The sequence below is a fragment of the Chelmon rostratus genome, chromosome 2 (genome assembly GCF_017976325.1).
Source record: "Chelmon rostratus isolate fCheRos1 chromosome 2, fCheRos1.pri, whole genome shotgun sequence".
Classification (NCBI taxonomy): domain Eukaryota; kingdom Metazoa; phylum Chordata; class Actinopteri; order Chaetodontiformes; family Chaetodontidae; genus Chelmon; species Chelmon rostratus.
The window spans coordinates 475812-500000 of record NC_055659.1 but is presented as its reverse complement, the minus strand read 5'-3'; the positions used below and the strand labels follow the sequence as shown (position 1 = coordinate 500000).

At 44.1% G+C, this 24189-nt stretch overlaps 2 protein-coding genes across 3 annotated transcripts in view; both read right to left on the bottom strand.

Annotated features, from left to right (window-relative positions):
• Positions 1 to 7296, bottom strand: part of LOC121614608 (E3 ubiquitin-protein ligase RNF123) — an 86925-nt gene extending 79629 nt beyond the window's left edge. For both annotated transcript variants that reach the window (XR_006007237.1, XM_041948583.1), the window contains exons 1-10: positions 7161 to 7296; positions 6404 to 6513; positions 5481 to 5565; positions 4007 to 4086; positions 3488 to 3585; positions 2992 to 3046; positions 1758 to 1843; positions 1311 to 1397; positions 1117 to 1184; positions 410 to 535 (exon numbers count right to left, since the gene is read on the bottom strand). Coding sequence is in view for 1 of the 2 variants with exons in the window: in XM_041948583.1 (XP_041804517.1) it covers positions 410 to 535; positions 1117 to 1184; positions 1311 to 1397; positions 1758 to 1843; positions 2992 to 3046; positions 3488 to 3585; positions 4007 to 4086; positions 5481 to 5565; positions 6404 to 6485 (767 nt within the window). In the remaining variant the exon portion in view is untranslated. The remainder of the gene's footprint in view (positions 1 to 409; positions 536 to 1116; positions 1185 to 1310; positions 1398 to 1757; positions 1844 to 2991; positions 3047 to 3487; positions 3586 to 4006; positions 4087 to 5480; positions 5566 to 6403; positions 6514 to 7160) is intronic.
• Positions 7297 to 11283: 3987 nt separating this feature from the next.
• Positions 11284 to 22357, bottom strand: aldh4a1 (aldehyde dehydrogenase 4 family, member A1). Its single transcript, XM_041954017.1, has 15 exons — positions 22184 to 22357; positions 19936 to 20029; positions 19710 to 19802; positions 19411 to 19458; positions 18680 to 18835; positions 18269 to 18418; positions 17058 to 17132; positions 16203 to 16390; positions 15320 to 15393; positions 14842 to 15038; positions 13767 to 13814; positions 13530 to 13682; positions 13310 to 13431; positions 12466 to 12584; positions 11284 to 12364 (listed from the first exon to the last, which is right to left on the bottom strand). Exons 1-15 carry the CDS (start codon positions 22222 to 22224, stop codon positions 12252 to 12254), a joined length of 1671 nt encoding a protein of 556 aa, XP_041809951.1. The 5' UTR covers positions 22225 to 22357; the 3' UTR covers positions 11284 to 12251.
• Between the last annotated feature and the right edge of the window lie 1832 nt (positions 22358 to 24189).

The following is a 24189-nucleotide window of genomic DNA, read 5'->3' as shown; positions in this document are numbered from 1 at the left end:
CTCAGGTCTGGGATGTCCCGTCACTTCTCCACATTTGACATGATTTCTCTGAATAACTGTAAAGAAATAAGTGCAGACCAGATCACATCAGATCAGAGCGGAGCAGAGCAGATCAGATCTGACTGCAGATCAGATCAGATCAGATCAGACTGCAGATCTGATCAGATCAGATCAGACTGCAGATCTGATCAGATCAGATCAGATCAGACTGCAGATCTGATCAGAGCTGACTGCAGATCAGTTGTTCAGCTGTGTGGCCTCCTCTCTTCATGATGATGTTCAGTTGTTCTCACTGATTTCTTCACTTCAGCGTTCACGTCATGGAGAGGACTGTTTCAGTCACACCTGACGGTGGAGTCTGGACCTGGTCTGAACAAGTCAAAGTGTCCGTTACGGTTGAAAAGGATATCTGAGCGGTCTGCTGCCGAAGTTAAAAGCCACCGACTCTTTGAAGGACAGACTGATGGCAGGAAAGTAAGCTACACCTGGTCCCATCTTAATGCTGGTGAAGGCTGTCCCCAGAGACTGACCGTTCCTGAGGACAGAGACACAGAGACAGAGAGACAGAGAGAGACACAGAGACACAGAGACACACAGAGAGACAGACACAGAGAGGCAGAGACACACAGAGAGACACAGAGACACACAAAGAGACACAGAGACACAGAGGCACAGAGAGACACAGAGACACAGAGACACAGAGACACAGAGACACAGAGAGACACAGAGACACAGAGGCACAGAGAGACACAGAGACACAGAGACAGAGAGAAACACAGAGACACAGAGACACACAGAGAGACAGACACAGAGAGACAGAGACACACAGAGAGACACAGAATGAATCTCAATCATGGTTCACGTATCAGTAACGGTCCACGTCTCATGTCTCCACACTAAATATGAAGTTACAGCCAGCTGCTGATTAGCTTAGCGTAGCATCAAAATCAGCTGCTGGTATGAGTATTTTCTTCCCTCTGGCCAGAACCAGATCAGCTGTTTCCAGTCATTATGCTAAGCTAAGCTAAGCAGCTGCTGGCTGTATCTCAGGACGTGAGAGTGAGTCAATCTGAACATGTGACTCTCAGAGAGGAAGAGAGGAGTCTGTTTACTCACAGGCAGAATGTGATGGTTCCCTCGTCCAGGTCTATCAGGCAGCTGACGATGTCTCCTGCCGCCCACGACTGAGGAGAGACAAACTGCTGTCACTTCGTCCATCGGGGGGTGCACTTCATAATCAATCTATAATCTATAATCAAACAGCTTCGTCGTCACATGACCCCATCCTGGATTTCTTTTCTGAATCTCACCTTCCCATAATTCGTGGTCGTCACGTTCCACTTTCTGACTCTGTTTCCATCGTAAGCGTAAGAGTCAGGAGTGTCCCCAACACCCTCCTGAACAGGAAACACACACACGCAGTTACATCTCCTGTACACACACACACCATACACACACACACACAGAACACACACACACACAGAACACACACGATACACATACATACAGTACACTCACAGTACACACACACACACACACAGAGTACACACACATACAGTACACTCACAGTACACACACACACAGTACACACAAAATACACAAACAATACTCATACACAATACACGCACACGACACACACACAAACAATACACACACAATACACACACACAGTACACACACACACGATACTGTGTACTGTGTACTGCATGTGTGTGTACTGTGTGTGTGTGTGTGTGTGTGTGTGTGTGCGTGCGCACCTCCTGGTTGAAGCGACAGTTCAGAGTACACCAGCCGATCTGCATCAGACCCTGAGAGGAGATCAGCACCTCGTAGGCCCACCTCCCTGCAGAGAGAGAACGAGCAGACCATCAGCTGCAGACACAATCTGACCTGTCAGACACCTGGAATAAGACCAGTCCACCTGGAATAAGACCAGTCCACCTGGAATAAGACCAGTACACCTGGAATAAGACCAGTACACCTGGAATAATTCAGTTCAATTCAATTCAAAGAACTTTGTTAATCCGTTAGGAACTTCTTTGCGCAGAGCATCAGTGTGTGTGCAACACAGCACAACACAGCACACCACACACACATCACATACCGGCAGTCCAACAGCGAGTCAAGAGTCAGCAAAGCACGAGAAATGACTAAGCAATAAACATTAAAAGAGTATGTTAGAACATTAGATAAATAAATCAATAATATAGAGTCAAGTAAAAGGATGATGTATAAGCACAGAACACCTGGAATAAGCTCAGTGAGTCCAGAGTTCTGCACAGGTGAAGTTTTACAAACCTGCTGAGGACTTTAAAGCTCAGCATCTGAACCAACACGTTACCTGCAGCCTTCTCTAAATTCAAACGTGAGTTTCAAATCTACTGTGGATCCAACACGAAACGATCAATAAGGTGATCAGATCTGCTGCTCATCAAAAACTGTAGAGATGCTGAACAGGTAAGTCATCAAAGGTTAAAATAATGTGATGACTAAACAGAGCTGCAGCGACACCTGTAGGCCGAACAGACAGCAGCATCCTGTGTTTCCTGTATGGCAGGCATCTCAAACCGGTTCCATAAAGGGCCGCGTGGCTGCAGGTTTTCATTCCAACCCAGGAGGAGCACATCAGGCCAACCAATCAACATCAAGGGATCACTTAGTTATCAGCTGAAGACTGAGATCAGCTGATTAATTGATTCCAGCCAGGTGTGCTCCTCCTTGGTTGGAATGAAAACTTGCAGCCACGCGGCCCTTTATGGAACCGGTTTGAGATGCCTGCTGTATGGACTCTCTGGTGTGTGTGTGTGTGTGTGTGTGTGTGTGTGTGTGTGTGTGTGTGTGTGTGTGTGTGTGTGTGTGTACAGACACGTCAGGGCAGGTCAGGTGCTGCAAGCAGTGAGTTCGAACAGCGTTAAAGAGTCCAGGTGAGCTCACCTGTAGACCATCATTCGCTCTGATGACTATCACAGAGGAAGCTTTGATGTCACTCACCTTTGTAAACACATGTGGTGGCTCTGATGGAGCTGAAGTTACTGTGGCCGATGACCTGAAACCATAAGAGGTTAGAATGATCAAAAGACAGAGGGCATGTGTTGTTGCCGTGGTTACAGACAGACAGATGTGTTTCACCTAAAAATCACCACAACCAGTCTGACTGCTCTGTGCCCGCTGAGGCAAACCTCATTCACCTCCATTAAATCTGCATGGTTATGCTCTGAGCGGCGTGCTGACCAGGGGCCGACGACGGGCCGATGATGGGCACACCAGGCGCCCACCAGGGCCCGCTAAACACCACTGTCTGCCTGAGGTGTATCTGAGGCCCTCAGCAGAAGCTTCTTTTGTTACAACATCACGTGTTTAAAAATGATTCAACCGTTTATTTCAGCTGATGACGACACAGGAAGTCATGGACTGTGAGTTTGCTGATCAGTGTTGACTGACAGCAGCTGCTCAGAACGCTGGAATCACAGGTAATCAGTCATCTCACCCCCAGCAGATCATCATCTACAAACAGGAGTCCTTCAAAGCCGCTGGTGTGATCCAGGACGACCGGCTGAGGACCCAGACGACCTTCAACAGGCTGATCTGCTCAGACAGACACAGATTCAACGTCAGCAAGCTTCAGTTCAGTCCAAGAGGAGTTCAACAACATGAGGCCGACTGCGCGTCTGTGTGTGTGTGTGTGTGTGTGAGTGTGAGTGTGAGTGTGAGTGAACGTGTGTCTCAGTGCGTGTCAGTGTGTTACAGTGTGTGTATATATATATGTGTGTGTGTGTGTGTGTGTGTTAGGGTGTGTGTGTGTTAGTGTGTGTGTGTGTGTGTTAGTGTGTGTGAGTGTGTGTGTGTGTTAGTGTGTGTAAATGTGTGTGTGTGTGTTAGTGTGTGTAAATGTGTGTGTGTGTGTGAGTCTCAGTGCGTGTCAGTGTGTTACAGTGTGTGTATATATATATATATGCGTGTGTGTGTGTGTGTGTGTGTGTGTGTGTGTGTGTGTGTGTGTCTCCACCTCGGCTGTCCTCAGTGGATTCTCCCTCAGACAACAATCTTTCCAGGTGAGAACCAAGATCCTGGAAACCAAGAGGCTTCCTGTACAAGAGGAAGAGGAAGAGGAAGAGGAAGAGGAAGAGAACAAAATGAATGATGAGGAGTAGAATAAAAAGGAGAATGGAGCCCACACATGGTTGCAGAGCTGATCTTTTAATTACTTATATTTTTTCATGACTGCTGGAATTGGGTGAAAAGTAAAACAGTGTTGGATCTCAGCCAAGTTCTTTGTCTGCGTCTGCTGATCATGTACCCAAGACTGCAACTAACAATTATCTTCATTATTGATTAATCTATCAGTTAATCTTATTTATTGATTAATATGAAACAGCTGTTATTCAGTTTCCAGAGTCCGACGACTTCAAATGTTCAGTTTACTGATCAGAAAGTCTGGGATGTGACCATGAGTAGAATCACTTCACTATTCATGACTGAAATGATTAATTACTTATTGAATAGCTGCCAAGTATTTTTCTTTCTGTTTATTCCATTCATGGACTAATCCTCCGTCAGCGAGACGTGGCCAACACAAATATCAGATCAGGCTGAACAGAGACCCGATAAAGGACCTGGATCAGGATCTGGGTTTAAAAACTGGACACAGTGTTTAACTGTGCAGGTTTTCTTGTTCACCACAGAATGAGTGAGAGTGTTTTTACAGCGTGTGGCCCGCAGGAGCCTTCAAACCTCAACAACATGTGGAGCAACCTGCCGCCAACGTCCCACCTGATCCTCTCAGAAGACCGCTGCTGGTCTCCAGCAGGACAGAAACAGGACACGTGTGTGTGTGTGTGTCTATGTATAGAGCTGCTGGAGGGAACATGAACCTGCCTGGTTTAAGGAATGAGGCCACTGTAACACTAGTCCAGCTCAGGCTATCACACACCTGCTAAATACAAACATATACACAAATAGCTGAACACACTGGTGGTCAGTGTCACCAGCTGTGAGCAAGTTATTATTATCAGAGCAGCAGTCTGCTGCAGGCCTCGCTGGCACAGTGTGTTTCTGCACAGGTAAGAAAGATGTTCACCTTGATGATGTGTTGGAGGTGAGAAGAACAGCTCCGCTAATGAAGCTCTGCACTGTAATTAATACACTGCATTTCCTATAAGTTCACCACAATAAAAGCCTCCTGCTGGTTTGCCAGTGGAAAGCTTTTATTGTGAAGCAGCAGCAGCAGGAAATGTTCAGTTTTCATCAGAACTGAACACAATCAGTAATCAATAAACATCATCTGAACTACAAACACTCAGGTCCAATCATGAGAGCTGAACACAGACAGACTTTTAAACACTGAACTGTCTCACAGACTGACCTCAGGTCTGTGGAAAAACCCTCTCACACCAAGCAGGTGAACACAAACGTGACTCCAAATGAAAGCTAATGCTGCTTCAAGTTCACCACATCAATGAAAGACTGACGGCCGACGTTACCTGAGGGAGGCCAGTGCAGGTCCCTGTTTGGTGGAAGGAAACACATGGTGCAGGTAGTCGCTCAGCAACTTCTCATTGACTATACCTGTCAGAGAGAAAGACAATCATCAGCTCTGATATTCTGTTCTATTCTGCTGTCACCTGTACCTGTGACAGTACCTGTGCCTGCCTGATTCAGCATGAATATAAGAGTTCACTCGGTGAAACACCTTGTCTGTGACCGTACCTGTGACTGTATCTGTATCTGTACCATACCTGTGACTGTACCTGTGTCTGTACTTCTGTCTGTACCTGTGTACGTCATACATTTGACCTTTATCTTAAAATGTTCATGCTGTTATCATTGCAGAATTTTTTTAATAACAAGAAGTTTTCACCTTCCTGAAGCACAAACTAAGGGACCATAATAAACCTGGAGAAGGTGTGATGCAGCGCTGCTTAGTACTGAAGAACGAACAATCATCATGAGGCTCAGGGCTGTAATTTCATCATTGATTAATCCATCCATAGTTTCAGGCCTGAACTGTTACTGGACTACAGACAGAACTGTAGATACGGCCTGACAGGTACTGTGGTTATGGCTGAGTGGAAGCCATTGCTGTGGCTGTTATGATTAGCACAGATGTGTCCAGGTGCTGTACAGAGGAGGCAGACAGCCACAGTGACTGTGGATTCAGCTGCAGCTCAGCGGTCCCACCGACCGTCCAAAACCCCCAGACATTCATTTTATTATAATATACAACAGAGAATACTAGAAAATATGACACATTTGAGATACCAGAAGAGAAGAAGAGAATTTTTAGCACGTTCCTTGAAAAGTAATAAAGAGATTGCTCAGAGATGAAGGACAAAAGTACAGCTGACATTAAGTAACGTCTGAAAGTCACATGTAGCACTGCAGGTACTGCACGGGCAGGTTGTACCTGTGGCTCTAGGTTTGTCTGTGTCTGAGGCCAGTCTGTAGTTGCGACGGGTCAGAGCGGTGCCGCCTCCTTTAGAGCTCATGCTGTCTGCCTGGAGTCACCTGGCCCACCTGTGGAGGAAGACAATTAGTGATAGATCTGTAAACCACAGAAGAGCTCATTTAACTCTGGACATCCTCTAACAACACACACTGAGCACTGTGACAAGTGGCAAGTTTCGCACGTCCTGCAGCAGCTTTACCAAACGAATACAAAGTACTACTGTACTTTTAGTACTGATAATTATACTACATGATACTGGGAATACTCGTATACTTGTACTGCTGATACTTTACATGGACTAAAGGATTGTGGATGCAGGACCTGTGCTAGTAAATTGAGTTACCGTGACTTCACGTTACATAGCTGTACTGGTACATTTACTTAAGTAAAGTCTGAGTACTTCTTCCTCCACTGTCTTCATCGAACAGCATTTTAAAAACAGTTAGCGAGAGAAGCCAAATCACACCATGTTGCTAGCTAGCTACCGTTAGCTAACTCCTCCACCAAAATGAAGTTTGCTTATACAAAACACTTTAGCCAGACTCGGATCAAGGTCGGTTATACTACAGACATGTCCGTAACAATGTGTAGCACTGCAGAGCAGCGTCTGACATGTCAGCCGCAGCTAACTGACCACAGCGACACAAACAGAGCAGCAGCTAGCAGCTAGCAGCTAACTGCCAGCAGCTAGCAGCTAACTGCCAGCAGCACCCACCGCTTTCCTCTGTTCCAACGAGCTTCTCCTCCAGCCGCAATCCGCCCGCGTTTGCTATTATTCGGTCTGATAAAGATAAAATGTTACAGAGCCTGCTGTCGTGAGAAAAAGGCTAAATCCAACCACAACAGTCCCTCTTCTTGTCAACGCCTCTCGCGTTACGGAGCGCCAGTTGGTACAAACTAAATATCGCCGCTTTGCAAAAGGCGAAAGCGAAAACGTTGGTTTGGTGATGTTTAACTGCCGATCCCATTTTTGCACTCGTTAAAGCTGAATAAAGTCCCGGGTATCATAGTAAAACACTTCAGGGTATAAAACCTCACTTTCAGGTGAGTGATTTTCTCCATTGAGTCCACCTCTTCTGGACTAGACTGACAAGTGGACTCCGGGTCCCTGACCCGAGTTTTACTTTCTCTCTGTGGATGAAATTAAAAAAAAAAAACAGTAAAATCGATTTTTTCTTCATTTTCAGGAAAACCGGATCGGGTCTAATGCAGTATGGATGAGCAAAAGGAGACAAGTCGTCCTTTTTTCAGCTATAAAATGAAGGGTCACACTTTATTTTAAGGTCCGCACATTAAGTCGGGGTTCTGGTTATGGAGGGTTGGGGTTAGTTATTCCCTCCTTCCTTCCTAATGATAAGCAGTAATTATGAGGTTAAGGAGGGAAAACATAGTTAATGGCCTCGTAGTTTTAGAATATGGTCATGCAGAATAATGATTTAATAAGTGCTTTGTAATAATTAATGAAGAGCCAGTATGCTACAAACAGGCACACTAATGAGAAAGTAGTTCATGGTGAATATTTGCAGCTTCATATAAATGTGTCACAGTACAGACAGAGGGGCTAAAGCAGGTTTAACTACGATGTGTGTTACCTCTTTACAACTTGAAGTGGTATAAAAGTGGAGAATCATCCTCTAAATATAACACCTTGTTCATCCAGTCCTCCAAAAGATCTTCTTTAGGCATGAATCTGAAGGCCGACAGCGGCACTCCCTTTTGATTTAAAAGGACAAACATCCAATGAGAAGCATTCTAGGGGGTTACAACCTGTCCAATCCACAGACAGAACAGAACAAGAATCCACAGAAAAGTATATTCAGGACTTACTAGCTGCTGGGATAGTGGACACAGGCCTCCCCTTCATGGCCTATTAGACTCTTGGGCCCTCAACCAGTCACAGTGAAAAACAGGTATCCACTCCCTGTCATCAGTTAGGCTTTCAAACACCACTATAGTCTCCAAACTGGACGTCCCTCACACCTACCAGCAGGTTACAATCCATGAAGGACACAGCATTCAACACACATTGGCCACTTTGAGTACCTGCTTGTGCCCTTTGGTTTGATTAAAGCTCCAGCAGCTCTTCAGGTTCTGGTGAGTGACGTTCTCGCGGACCTCCTCAACCATGTTCGTCCATCTCAATGGCATCTTAACTACTCAATGGCCCGGCCTTAATCATCATCATCTTGGCAGGATGAACCTGCGGCCTGACGGGAGCAGCACAAACTCACCAACCAAAGGGTGACACTCGTCAGTGAGAATCGAGCGGGCCTTATTCAGGGTCCTGAGCTTGTACATGTCAGCGAGATCATTGAGGTGAATGCCTGCAATTTTGCTGCACACTCTCACTATTCCCTGCAGTCTGTTTTTGTTCTTGAGGGAAAGTAAGCCGTGCCAGCAAATAAAAGAAAATGTCAGAACAGACTCAATAAAACAAGAATAGAACATTCTCATAAAGTGCAGTCAACATTAAAACGCCGCAATTTCCTCAGGAAGTACATGCGTTGATGTGCCTTCTTGCAAACAGCATCAACATGGAGATCAAAAGACAGCTTGTCATCAATGTTAGTACCAAGGTATTTGTAATTATGGACCAGCTCAATGGTTTGATCCTCGATGACAAGAGGAGGAGAGGCTGACAGATGTTTGCGGAAGTCTATCAGCATTTCCTTAGTCTTTGACACATTAATACACATAAAAGATGAGGAACACCAGTCTGTGAATTCCTTCACTACAGGGCCATGGTCAGGGTCGTCACTGCTCAGTAAGGACACGATTACTGAGTCATCTCAAGATGTGACGCCCCACATGTTGGCTACAGCACTCGTTCGTGTACAAAACAAACAGTAATGGTGAAAGGACGCAGCCCTGAGGTGATCCAGTGGAGGGGAAGGGGGAAGGACAGGCAGACATCAGGGAGCCTGGACAGAGCAAACCAGTTCAACCAGTTTTTTAACAGGTTTAGCTCACCTCCTGCCACCTCTCAGACGCCCCCTGCCTCCCACACACCCACACTGACCCAAATGGCTAGCACCACCCCCCAGCATTCTCCTGCACAACACCTCTCCATCTGCCCCCCCCTCCTCCTCCTCCTCCTCCTCCCCTTCCCCCACTGAGGACACCAGCATTAACCACCCAACGGTGACTTCAGGCCAGGTAAAGAGGCAGCTGGAAAGACTCAATCAGCGAAAGGCAGCAAGCCCTGATGGCATCACACCCAGGATCCTGAAGACCTGTGCTCGCCAGCTGTCTCCTGTACTGGAACATCTGTTCAACCTGACCAGGAGGAAGAAGACTCCTTCACAGCCACTACGGATCAAAGGGGAGGTGGTGGAGGAGGTGGAGGACTACAAATACCTTGGAGTGGTGATCGACAACAGACTGGACTGGAAATCCAACACAGAGACTGTGTACAAGAAGGGGATGAGCAGACTCTACTTCCTGAGGAAACTGAGATCCTTCAACGTGTGCAGCACAATGTTGGAGATCTTCTACCAGTCTGTTGTTGCCAGCGCCATCTTCTTTGCTGTTGTATGTTGGGGCAGCAGCATCAGAGCCAGCGACACCAACAGACTTGATAAGATCATCAAGAAGGCCGGCTCTGTACTCGGACTCAGACTTGAGTCTTTTCAGACTGTGGTGGAGAGGAGGACGCTGAATAAACTGCTATCCATCATGGACAATGATCAGCAGCCTCTCCATCACACAGTGGACAGACAGCGGAGCACCTTCTCCCACAGGCTGCTGCAGCTCCGCTGTCGAAGGGACAGATACAGGAAATCTGTCCTGCCACATGTCATTACACTGTACAATAACAGCTGAAGATAATAATAATAATACAATACTTCTTACCACTACTGTTTGCTTTTGATATTTTATTGTTATGTATATAATTTTTTACTGCTGCTATTTCGATATTTTATTATATATAGTTTGTTCTTACAGTCACGGCACACTTTATTTTCACTGCCATTTGCTTTTGATATTCTTATTTTGATATTCATTTGTATTTGATATTCTTTTTTGTGCAATACTTTTACTACTGTTTACTATTTGGCTATTTTATTATTATTGTTATATAATGTTTTTAGTGCTCGCTTTTATATTTTTATTATGTATAGTTTGTTCTTTATAGTCTTTCACTTATTTCACTGTGTGTAATGCTGCTGCTGCACTGCAATTTCCCAGCTTGGGATGAATAAAGTCTGTCTATCTATCTATCTATCTATCCATCACCTTAAACAGAAATGAGCTCCACATAATTAGATTTTATAATTAGAAGCCATTAAAAGCAAAAGCAGGTTGATTGAAGATTATGAAGGTTCTCTAAGCTAGCTAGCTATCCCGCTTCTGCTAACTACAAGCTGCTGGCTGTCTCCACCTTCACCTCAAACTGAGAGTTCCTTTGTTTCCGAATCCAGTGAGCTTTACTGATGTTAGTGATCTGCTAACAGGATTATCACCAGTGATCAGTAAAGAAAATCACGTCTTCATAAAGTGTCTGAGCGAGGCAGCTCCTGTTAGCAGCTCCTGCTAGCAGCTCATGTTAGCTCCTCTTAGCTCCTGTTAGCAGCATCCTCGTGGATGCACAACAACCATCACTGATCATCGTGATACTGCAGAAAACTTCAGATCTTGATGATTTCTGGAGTTTTATTTTAAATGAACATCAGAGATGATGAAGTCACACTGAGTCTAAACTGTTTCCTGTGTGTTCAGATCTGAGCTTTGACTCCGAGGAGTCAGATTCTGGTCTGGTTAAAAGACCTTCGTGGCCACCTCGCTGTTTGAAAACTGCAGCCATGAGTCACATTAAAAGAAGCCAGAAACACAGAATGTAATATTAATAATTTAATATTTATTGTCAAAAATTAATCTGAATTTACAGAGTTACTAAGGCAGGCAGGTTCTGAGGACACACCACCGTAAATCAGAAAAAGATTCAAATACAAAAATATATGTTACTCAAACTGTTTGATAAAAGACGAAGCAGCACAAACTGAAGTCGTTCTGAACGTGTCAGCACTTTAAAAAAGGACATTTCAGCAGTTCACAAGACGTCTGACAGCAGGTTCGAGTTAAAGTCGTCCACATTCAGCCTGCGAGACAGTTAACTGATGTGGACTCAGCTGTCCTCCATTAAAGTACCGAAAGACGGACTGCACTGGGACAGAAGAAGAAACAGCCTCTTTATCACAGAGAGCTCCTCCTCCTCCTCTTCTATCAGTTTACATGTATTTCAACAGTCAAACTAATAAATATGAGACATTAGTGGGCTTTAGAGATGTAACAGTCTCAGAGAACTCTTTTTGTTCTCATACTGACCTAAAATAACGTACCAGCAACTAAAAACAGTGGAAATGTTTCACGTCTTCAAATGTTCAAACATTTCAGTTTGTCATCACAGAAGAGTAAAAACGGGAATTTTTCCCATTTGACATTAAAATGTAATCGATTATCAGACAGTAACAGATTACTTTGACTCGTCGACTTGTTTGAACTGTTATTTAAAAAAAGAATAAAATGATTTCTAGTTGAACATCAACACTTTGTTTTCCACAGCTAACGATTCTGACGATTCTTCAGAGATTTTGTTTAACTAACATTCATCACCGGCAGCCCGTCTGACAGTTGACGGACGGAAGACGTTCTCATCATGTCCTCAAATACATTCATGTCCAGCTTCAGTGCAAACAGAGAGACAAAGACACGAGTCTGTCTGTATGTATGTGTCGTTGGCGATTGGAGAATTAGCTCCGTCAGAGGGCTCTGATTGGATCAGCAGGCTGCAGGACTGGACTCCCTCTCAGCCCATATAGGGGTACTTCCAGTCTGTGAGGGGGACGTGGGTCTGCTTCACCACCTGCGGGGACGTCCACCTCAGGACGTAGTGTGGGCCCCCGGGTTTATCGTTGGTTCCTTGATGGAGAGGAGAGTTGAACACAGTCGTCATGACAGACAGCCGCTTCCTGTCAGCAGCTGTGTACTCTGATCACGTGAAGAAGAAAAGCAAGTCTTACCTGAAGCTCTGGCGCCACCAAATGGCTGTTGAGCCACGACGGAGCCGGTGGACTTATCGTTGACGTAGTAGTTCCCTGCGGCGTTCCTCAAGGCTGCAGCTGCCTCGTCGATCACACTCCTGCACACACACAACTTCACAATGAGACGCATAAACAGTCACTTTAAAAAGACCAATGAAATTCATAAAAAGACATTTTTAGAGTTTGCTGCCTCGATGTCCTCAGGTGAGTCACAGGTGAGTCTCTCTCACCTGCGAGTCAGACTTCAGGGAGTGACGGTTCAGATCTGCTGTCGGCCGAGTGACTATGAAACACTTTGAAGACGACACAAACCGACCTGAACGCTGTCAGATTAACACACAGGCAGACGTCAGACTAAACCGGAAGGAGTCTCCCGCCGCCCGTCCGTCTGTCACATGACCAGTAGGGGCAGTGTAGAGGCAGTGAGCTGCTCTGCTGAACTGACCGATCCACTGTGTGTTTCTGTGGAGGACGTTCAGAGACGCTGACCCAGGAACCACAGAAACACGCTCGTCACGGCCATCATGTGACTCATTTCACGGCCTCATAAACCACCTTCGCTTTTTGTGCTGTGATTTCTGACTGGACTCACACTAACCTCCTCGAGTGTCGCCATTTTACTGTTTGCATCACGCAAATCCAGAGTTTCTATTTGAAATCTCTGCAGTGCCCTCTAGTGGTGTCCTCCAGTGACATACGTAGTACATAAGTAAGCGAACACCCACGTTAACGAACCCGAGATAAAGCAGCTGGTCTACCTCCGGCTTGATAAAAACAGGTCCTGTCCCGCAGACATGTGACTGCGGAGACAAACATGTCTTACTTGTCCTGTGCGAACACGGCCCCCGTCAGGGCGTACGGGGACGTGCTGTCGATCAGCTGCAGCACCTCTTTGTAGTTGTTCTCAGGATAAACATAAACTGTCAGGACGGGCCCGAAGATTTCCTGTAGAGACAAAAACACATGTCGACAAATCACCGTCAATGTTTCCCTGAGGTCCAGCGGCAGGTAAGCACTGCTCCGACAGTCCAGACCGCCTGTACCTCGTTCATGATGGCGTCCCGTGGGTCTGTGGTCTCGATGATGGTCGGCTCCACAAAGTAACCCTTCTTATCGTCGCAGTTTCCACCTGCGATGATATTGAGATTAGAGGAGGACTTGGCGTGGTCGAGCCACTTCTTTATCCGAAGAAATGACTACAGGAGGAAACAGGAGAGGAAAAGAGTCAGCGAGGAACATCCTCTGCACGTCAACGCGCTGAAAGAGGACGTGGACTTCACCTTGTCGTCGATCACAGCTGAGAAAAAGGTGCTGAAGTCTTCCACCGGCTGAAAAAAAAAGAAAACGATTCAGTGTTTCACAAACCTCTTTCACGTCATCACGAGTCTGAACAACCTTCAAGTTCCCAACAAGTTACAATCCACGTGTGTCTTTATCACGTGTCCTGCGCTGGACATCACCTGTACGCCAGCGCTGGCTCAGCTAAGGCAGGAACGGCTTTTTCTAGGTATTTTAATGGTGTTTTAGAGTTTTTCATACTACTTTACAACGAGAGGCTGAAACTAGTTTTTATGACGCCGCCATGATGTAAAAGGAGAAGCACGCTGGCGGAGTGGAGGGGCTCTGGAATTCACTGATCTGGGTGAAACTGTATTAAACACGTCCAGACTAGGAACAAACAGCTTATAGGACCACTGACGGTAGCTGCACGGCGTGTGGGCGTGACGCACATTCAACGCCACTGGATACTGTACTCTGACCAAGCTACATGAAGACGTCTCGGTGGGCCTGAAGAAACGGTTTGAAACATGTCAGACTAAACAAATGATAAAGAAAATGATCTGAATATTCATCACTGAGGATGATCATCCATGATGATAAGCAGCTGTTTTTTAGCCTCCCCTGTTCTTTAGCCTCCCCTGTTCTTTAGCCTCCGCTGTTCTTTAGCCTCCGCTGTTCTTTAGCCTCCGCTGTTCTTTAGCCTCCGCTGTTCTTTAGCCATCGCTGTTCTTTAGCCTCCGCTGTTCTTTAGCCTCCGCTGTTCTTTAGCCATCGCTGTTCTTTAGCCTCCGCTGTTCTTTAGCCATCGCTGTTCTTTAGCCTCCGCTGTTCTTTAGCCTCCGCTGTTCTTTAGCCTCCGCTGTTCTTTAGCCATCGCTGTTCTTTAGCCTCCGCTGTTCTTTAGCCTCCGCTGTTCTTTAGCCATCGCTGTTCTTTAGCCTCCGCTGTTCTTTAGCCTCCGCTGTTCTTTAGCCTCCGCTGTTCTTTAGCCTCCGCTGTTCTTTAGCCTCCGCTGTTCTTTAGCCTCCGCTGTTCTTTAGCCTTCGCAGTACTTTGAGGATTTGATGTACTCACGTCTCCTACGCTGATGTTTTTGTGAATGTCCAGCAGCTCCTGTCTGATCTGCGGCCACATGCTGTCTGGTACGTAGATCCTGGAGCAGGCCGAACACTTCTGACCTCCGTACTCGAACGCAGAGCGAATCGTCCCCTTCACCACGCTCTCCACATCCGCCGACTTGTGGACAAAGTGGAAGTTCTTCCCGCCGCACTCTGAAAAAGTGAAGAAGCAGCCTTCATTAGTTTAGCATCATCAGGCAGTCGTCCATTTGAGCTCCGGTGTTAAAGGAACAGTTCAAGATTTAGTGAACTCTCCTCCTCTTCCTCGCCCAGAGAGGAAGACTAGTTTTATGGATGATGTGTGTGTTTGTGTATCATGTGACCTCCTGATCAGAGGCTGAACTGTCATTTTTCTTTCTGTGACAGCCCATCTCTCCCTCAGTAAATGATTGATTATTAGATCATTGTTATTGATTCTTTAAGGTTCTGCTCACCTCCTGCCAGTCGAGGGAAGGTCCTGAAGGTGTCCAGGTTCTGGGCGACCTGCTTCCAAAGACGCTTGAACGTCCTGCAAAAACAGATTCAATCAAAACTTTGGTTTAAAAATATGAACTACGAGGCTGCAAAAAACCCTGAAAAACATCTTCAGCAAACTGTGAGAGTTTGATGAAGACGTTTATCTGATCACATCAACTTAAGTTCAGTTCTTTCAGTCTTAATTGGACTTTGTGAAGTCAGTTTGATCGTATGTAAGAGAATTACTCAATAAAACATAAAATATGTAAATAAACGAGCTGTGGTGATCCAGCTGCACCTCCCACATTAATGCTCAGCTGTTCTAACCAGTCTGCTGTGTTCAGGTGTGTGTGGTTGTTTACAGCTAATCTGATCAATGACTGGTCTGATGTCACTCACAGGCTGCAGGTTTAACAGCATGCTGCCTTCCCGTGTCTGCAGGGATTCAGTGAACTAAAGGAGAAGCTGTTCAGACTGAATAAAGCCACTGCAGACAAGACATACTGAAAGAATCGCTCAGATTCATTTATAGATCAAAGCAGACTGATTTACAGCTGCGACAGATTAAATGTTCATTTCTGATTGAAACACATCGACTGGTGGGAGGTTGTTTAACTCGACATTATGTCCTGTTCTCCATTATTACACGTCTGCAGGTTGGTAAACTGGCAGCAGAGTGATGTTGGAGTGGAGACAGAGCCTGTGTTTCTGAATTCATTTTAGAATAAATAGAATTAATTGGTATTAAAGCCACACTTTAACATGTACATCTATTCAGTTTCCACATTTTGATTGGCACAGTGTCAGTTCTTTTACAGGGTGTAATTTCCTGCAAAATTCATACAAAAGAAACCTTCTTACGGGACGCTGCCGGTGAAGTTGATGCCTGCCAGGTGCTCAGAGGACGTGATGGCGTCTCCGAACACCGGACCATCAGCTGGTAAAAACTGGATGATGTTTGGGGGCAAACCGCTCTCCCTCAGGACTTTGTAGACGGCGTAGCTGGCAGACATGGCAGTGTCACTGGGCTTCCACAGTACAACGTTACCCTGAAAAACACCAGCAGCTGAAGCTGAGTGCAAGACACCACTTTGCAGCTCTGTGAGGTTGAGCTAAATGGAGAGCCGCCTGGAGAGACCTGGGAGCACAGTGAGAGTCGTGTTTTTTGACTTCTCCAGTGCTTTCAACACGATCCAGCCATCACTGCAGAGGAGGAAGCTAGAAGGAGCTGGAGTAGCTCATGTTTGTTAGCATGCTGCTAATTTTAGTTCGTGATCACACCAACAACAACAGGAAGCCACCGTGTCCATGAATGACCTTCAGTGACCTGCGGGTGGAGACACCCAGTGGACACGAGATGAACTGCGCCTCAGCATGAGGCTGTGACGGCGCTGTTGTCTGATCACTCTGCTGATGAAGGTTCAGACAGACCCAAGTCATCACTGCTGCAGCTGTCAGATATCTGAGCTTTACTGTCATCTCTGCTGTGATAGTATTATTGTGTTGGTGGGATATGGAAAACAAACATCATCCCAGGGAGGAAGCTTTAGGAGTCCAGGTGTTATTCTTTTAAACTGCTGAGTTTCCACACATCATACCTGCCTTCTCCTCAAAGTGATGCTGGAGTGAGTGTTTGTTCGCTGAATGCAAAGCACCCTACCACTCACCGATCACAGTCATGCAATAATCTACATCGAGACAACATTTCACACTCACCATCAGAGCTGGAGTACCTGCCAGGTTTCCACCAATGGCAGTGAAGTTGAACGGGGCCACAGCTGCTATAAATCCCTGAGGGAACAGAAAAGGAGGGCACATACATTCATTTATTTATTTGAGAAGAATAAAAGGGAAATATGAGGCTGCAAACACTCAGTCTGAAAATTTCAACAGACAAACTTTACTTTTTGCTATTTTTATTAATGCTAGGAATGCTAAGGGAAGAAGTAGAATGGATTCTGGCTGACATCCAGCATTTATTCACGCTGTTCATTGAGTGACCTTAAACGGACACTATGGGTGGATCTCATTTCAGACGTTGCGTAACAACCGCCTCTCAATGTGCGCAGGCCGGCAGGCAGGAAAACTTATTTCTTTACAGATATTCAGAGAAATCATGTCAAATGTGGAGAAGAGATGGAATATCTCAGACCTGAGAGAGACGGAGCTGGAGACAGAGTTTGGTTTACCGCTGTTATTTCTACTGATGGATAAAAGTCCCGCAGCAGCTGATTTCTGCGTTCAGCGTCAGACATTAAAACATCTGTCTCCAGTTTTGTCTCCACTCAGCAGTCTTTAATCTGCAACCTGTTCTAACACTAACACATCGGCCTCTCGTCACTCGTTCTGCGTGTTATCTGAGTGATGTGTTTCATGGCTCGTAGGTTTCTCTTCACTAACAGGTCTGAAATGTGTCTCATTGAACAGGACAGAAGACACAGCGAGGCTGATAAAGTTCAGGTCAGAAAGTGAACACCTGTTCACCTGAAGAGGCGTCCAGCCAAGAATGAACTCATTAATTCTCATGTGTGTTAATAAAAGTGTTTCATATTTATTTGCTAGTGCTGGAGACTTTTTAACAATGTAAATATAAGTATAAAATGTAAATATATCGAGGGCGGGGGGCGGTGGGGGTGTGAATATAACGGTAACTGCAGCAGCTCCAGCTGTGTCGCGTCATCAGAAACAGACGTCGCTTCACGTGACGCTTCAGAGGAAAGGACGTCTCAATTCCATAAAACATTCCTCGTTTCTTCTCTCCTTGCGTGGTTTCCTTGCGTCCTCTCATGCATCCCTGGTGGGAGGGACTAAGACGCAAGGAAAAGACGCAAGTGAAGGAAACGAGGATGCAATTTTGAGAAATGGGATGTACCTTGTGATTAAGCAGTAAACATTATTGACACGAGCAGCACTCGACACGTTTGTACCTCCAGTCCACGATAGATCATCGTGTTCGTGCTTCCCTCAGCACTGATTGGCTGCTGTTTCTCCAGCTCAACAGCATGTTTGGCATTAAATCTGAAGAAGTCAATGAGCTCTGCGGCAGCATCGATCTCTGCCTGGACCACAGTTTTACCCTGGAACACAAGGACGAGGATGGTTTGCTTTATTCTGCCACAATTCAATTTGACAAATTAGGAATTAATGCACCGTCCACAAATATCATGAAACACGTTCAGACTGTGTTTGGTGTCACTGGTATACTGTATGTAGTTGTATTCAAATTGATTTGTAGTACGTGTTAGTTAGAATTTCACTGCATTAAAAAAATGACGACCCTCGTCTCTGATAAGCCAAGTTAAATAACGATACAAGGTTTTGCTCTGTGTCTTCCCCACCTGTCCAATCATGGTCTTGGCGAGGATTTCGGCTCTTCTGGGTCCACTGATTAGATCGGCCGCCTTGAAGAGAATCTGGGCTCTGTCCTGGACGGGCTTCAGGTCCCAGTCCCTCCTCGCCGCCACAGACGCCAGGATAGCTTTGTTGATAAGCTCCTGCATCAATCACATTCAGGCAAAAAGAGGCTCCGATAAATAAGTCAACTCTAAATTTAAATCTTTTTTTACTTCACTACTTCAACTGTTAGACAGAAGATGTCTCCTTGTGATGTCACACTTGTCTGTGCTAAGACTAATACTGGACCAGGACTGACTTCCAACTATTTGTGATATCAGAATTTTCTCATGTGCAGTTCAATATCTGCAACAGTATTCTCATAATCATGTACACAATGTGTGTGTGTGTGTGTGTATACATATATACACACACACACACACACACACATATATATACAAACATATATACACGTGTGTATACATATATAAATATATATACATATATACACACATACACACACATATATGTATATATGTATATATATAGTTGATTTAATTCTTTATTCTTTTTAATCTTGATCTCTTATCTCATTTCTTAACTTACAAATCATTAAATGCTCTTAAGCAAACCATCTGTCACATATTTACTTGAAAACAGACCAAATCAAAAGAAATACAGACCCACCGTTCAGTGTGGCTCACAAACATCTACAACATCTTTTACTTTAACTTACCTTGTCAGCGTAACAGAACTTCGCCACCTTATGCGAGTGATTGAACGGCTGTGAAAAGAAACAAAGAAAGTCAATTTACATGAGTTATAATGTTACTGAAACAATATTTTTTGTCCAGGAAAAATAAAGAGCTTAAATTTTTAATGCAGTTCAGCTCAGTTTTTTTCAGCATCAACTACCTTCACGTCCAGCTGAGTAAACGAGTATGTTTGAATAATGATGGCAGCAGTGATACGTTCAGTTTCCACATGGAGCAACAGTTTACTCAGATTACAGAACGTGCTGTTGACTTTACTCACAGATAACTGATATCTGATGTCTTTGGTCCACACATGTTCATCTCCAACCACACATGGGATCTCCTCCGTCCTCCCCTTTAGACTGTCCAAGGCCTAAAATGACAAAATCAAGATGAAGGCACGGAAATTGAATTGTAACTCACGTGCATCAACATGTGTGTATTGTATTAAGAGTGTATCAAAGTCCACATCTGTGATCGTTGGGTGAACACATGCAGATTCTAACCTTCAGCAGCTCTTTTCTTTCAGCACTCCCTTCTCTGAAGCCCAGGATTGGCTCATTTTTCACCTCCACAGCTGCACAAGGGAACGTTTTGAACCTACAGACAGAGAGACAGACAGACAGACAGACAGACAGACAGACAGACAGACAGACAGACAGCAGGGAAACAGCACAGGTCAGCAGGTGCCTTTGACCTGACTTGGCTTAAACAGGCCATGAAATTCTTGATCATGGTGGGAGGATGTCGAACTCCTTTAATGAATAAACAGCAGCTCCCACAACTGGTTTCAGCCTGAATGCTGCCTCAATATTTCAGTTAATCCATTTGATCCTGACGCTGCTTCATAAGTAATGAGATAAATTTGACTTGAATTCATCCAGTGGTTTAGAAACTTTTTCAGTCCTTTGAAAGCTGAAAACGTTCACAGCCTCCTGACACGTACCCTGACTGCACTTCTACCTATTTCTATCGACAGAACTGGAAGGACGAGTAACAAGAGGAACCAAACTGAATTTTATTCATAAAACATAATCAAGAACAAGGAATGTTTTTTTGGGGGGCACATTTTTCATTTGTTTCTGCTGTGCAAATGAAAAGTTAAAGTGAGACTAACGACTCAACAGGCTCGACCGTCACTCACAGTGAACTCCAGAGCAACATTTGCTCATATTTCAGACATGAGCGACATGTTTGTTTGACTGACACTGCCTGTAGGACAGCATCTCCCCAGCTGGGGACTAGTAAAGTTCATCTGATCTGATGAAGACCACCAGTTTGTAGCACGTCGGTCCATCAGCCGATCAGGAATCCTCATGACTTTGGTGATCTCCAGGATACTGCTCACCTGAATCTGGCTAGCATCAGAGTGCTCTTTGTTCTTCATCAAGACATTTAAAACACACTGTTGCATGAAAAGGAAACTTGGAACAGGAACAACTTATTCCAGCTTCAACCAGTTTCTTTAGAGATTTTGCCTTCACAGCAGGATATCTGGCTCTCTTTCATATATGATTAACTACTCCAGCCTCTATTTTCTAAACTGAAGGTCACCGGGCTGATGATAGCCGACACTGTGGGGGGGTTGGCTGGCAGGTGGCAGGATAAATATTCTCATACATACTTTGTTCTTTAAAAACACACCCAAACCTCCCTGACAGGGTCTGGATACCAAGAGTGAACCACAATAAACACCTGAAGGTGGAGGAATTCAGAGTTTTCACAGATGTCTCAGACAAATAAACACTTGTTCAGTCTCAGAATCAGTCAGTGGTTCTAAGAAGGAAAAGAGGGAACGTCCAGGTCCCCTTAAACCCTCACAGCCACCGTCCATGGCCCTGAATATGACTGTTAGAGGACTGTTTTAATATGCAGACTGTTAGTGGCGTACCACTGCTGCTGGACATGAAAACGTCACGTCACTGGGTGCTACACCCGCAAAATTAAAGATACTCAGCAGCGAATAAAGCAAAGCAAGACATTAACAAACCAGTATTCTGAATCCAGTAATATAATATATATACATAGTTATTAAACAGACATGTTGATGCTAACACTTTTACTTAAGTAAAATCTGTAGTATTTTTACACTGTAGTATTACTACGGTAGCTTCTGTCAAAGATGTGAGTACTTCATCCACTGCTGGTTCTGTCTGACCAAAAGTCCAACAGTCCAAAACTCTTTAAGACTTTAAAATCAAACAAAAGCTTCTGTTTAATGAGAAAATGTGAGAAGCAAGAACCAGAGGGTTTGACTCGATTATTAAAAACAGCTTAATAGTTTTCTGACGATCGACTAATCGACTAACAGCTACTGTTTGATCTGAAGCGTCTTCCGTGATCTGCTGCACTGAAGACAGAGACACTGACAGTGAGTGAGACATCAGCTAATGGTTTGTTAGCTAGTGATATGTTAGCTAATGGTTTGTTAGCCAGTGTTATGTTAGCTAATGTTATGTTAGCTAGTATTATGCTAGCTAGTGTTATGTTAGCTAGTATTTTCCATATGAAACAGAGCTACACAGTTCATTTATTTTCAAGGTGCACTCAGAGATTAGGGTCATTGCATAACGAGCGACATGAACAAACCACAGCAACACGGGGCTTCGTTAACGCCTGAGCGGCCGGTGAATGAGTGGAGTGTCGGTGGGAGAACACGCTGCAGTGGCTAATGTTAGCTAACTGACATCTTGTAAAAGTCATGGCTGAGGTGAAGGAGTCTCGTGCCTGCTCATGTGAAACACTGGTACGTACCCCCTCCAAGACCGCCACACAGCCGCCCTCACGCGCAGCATGTTTCCAAGACAGGCTGGTCAAAGTGAAGAAGAAAACGAGTCAAATACACCTGCTAACACACCTGCTTCATCGATCAATAACCGATGACGCTCAGGTTTGACAGTATTGATCGGTCTGGTTTAGGCAGTTAGACCGCTGACAAGAAACCAGACTGCACCGACGAGGACCTGGGGGTCGAAGTTAGCTTTGAATGACAACTTTCTGCTCATTCTTGGAACAATTCAGTTTAACAGAAACGTAATAAAACGACAAATTCTTCTAGATATTACTGAACAACAAGAAATCTCAATGTGTAATTTTGTACTAATCATAAATTCAAGTCGGCAAGCCCCCACTCCCCCTAATGTTGTAGAATGGAACCTTCCACAGGCGGGTCTGCAACTGGCCATTCAGCGAACAGTAATATCTCCTCAGCCAATCACAGCCCGCACATGACGGTTAAGGAGGAGACTTTGGACTTTGGGTCACATCTCCGCAGCTTTCATTCATCATTTCACTAATTTTCGTTGTCAATCCCGCTTTCCTCTCAGTAGAATCTTTATCTACTCATACAGTCAAATTAATGAAGTCATCGATAACAATAACTCATCAATAACTAGTTAAATGTACAATATTTGTACAATAATGTACAATATTTACACCTACACCTCCACCTCCACCTGCACCATCTGTGTACTTAACTTTTAGGTACACACATTCACTTAAATAAGTTATATTCTTTTTTTTTACTATATTGGCACATTCCATTTTCATTGGTATATTTTATTGTCCACTGGCATATTTTATTCTGTCGGTACATTTCACTGTGTATATTTTATTCTGCTTGTATATTTTATTCTCTTGCATATTTCACTTCCATATTTTATTGTTTAGTATATTTTATTGCCTTAGTATATTTTCATTGTCATGAAAATTTCATTGACATGTTCAATGACAATAAAGACTCTTGAATCTCTTGATTCTCTTGAATCTCTTGAATATGTACACCTGCACCTGGTCTCTGATTAGCAGTATTATTACGATCATTACCATGGGAGTAACGTTGGAAGCAATAACATATCTAGAAGTAACTTATATCTTTTAATTCTATAATATTACTCATATAACTAGGCTAAAAAATAGTACTGCATTACTACTGCAGTATATCTATTGTTATTATTGTGCTTTTATTTTCTTATATTATATACCATATTACATATTTGTATAATATGTACATATATATAGTCAACTTTTATTTTGCATTTTGTTTTTTGAATTTTTCTATCTCTTTTGCTATTTTTCTTTCTATCTAGTCTTGTCTTGTCTTATCTGATCACATAGACTGCACATTATTATGTATGAAATAATATAACATGATGTGCTTTATTATGTTATCAAGGACAGTACATTACAGTACACAGTGTGCTTATTATTCAAACCTATAGTCTATATACATAGTTTATACATCATGGTTGCTGGACACATACGGGCTTTTACAAGTACAACAAAAGGACAAAAGACAATACAACACAGAAGAGAGGGGAAGTTGGTTCACAACCTCTTCTTTATATCTGAATTATTTTGATTTTGCATCAACCATAAAAAAAAAATCCTCATTGTTTGGTTAAGATATTTCTACTTCCTGAATTGTATTTTTCCTGCCAATTAATCTGGAGGTGTGCTGGTGTTTTTCCATTATTTTTGTGTTTTGCTTCAGTTGTGCGATCCTGGTGACGGTGCATTAGTATTTCAGGTGGAGCACAGATTTATGTGCTCTGCTTTATACACAGTTAACGATCCTTCACTGCAGTTTTGTTCAGATGAAATGCTTTACTTTCACCACAGCTCTTCCTCCTCCTGCTTACTTTCAGGGCAGAATAACTGGAATATAGAAAAGAATATTTTATTTAAAGAACATGTTTGAAAAGTTCTGTAGACTCTAGAAGGTGAAGCAGTCAGAATACAGTGATTTAAATCTCGTTATT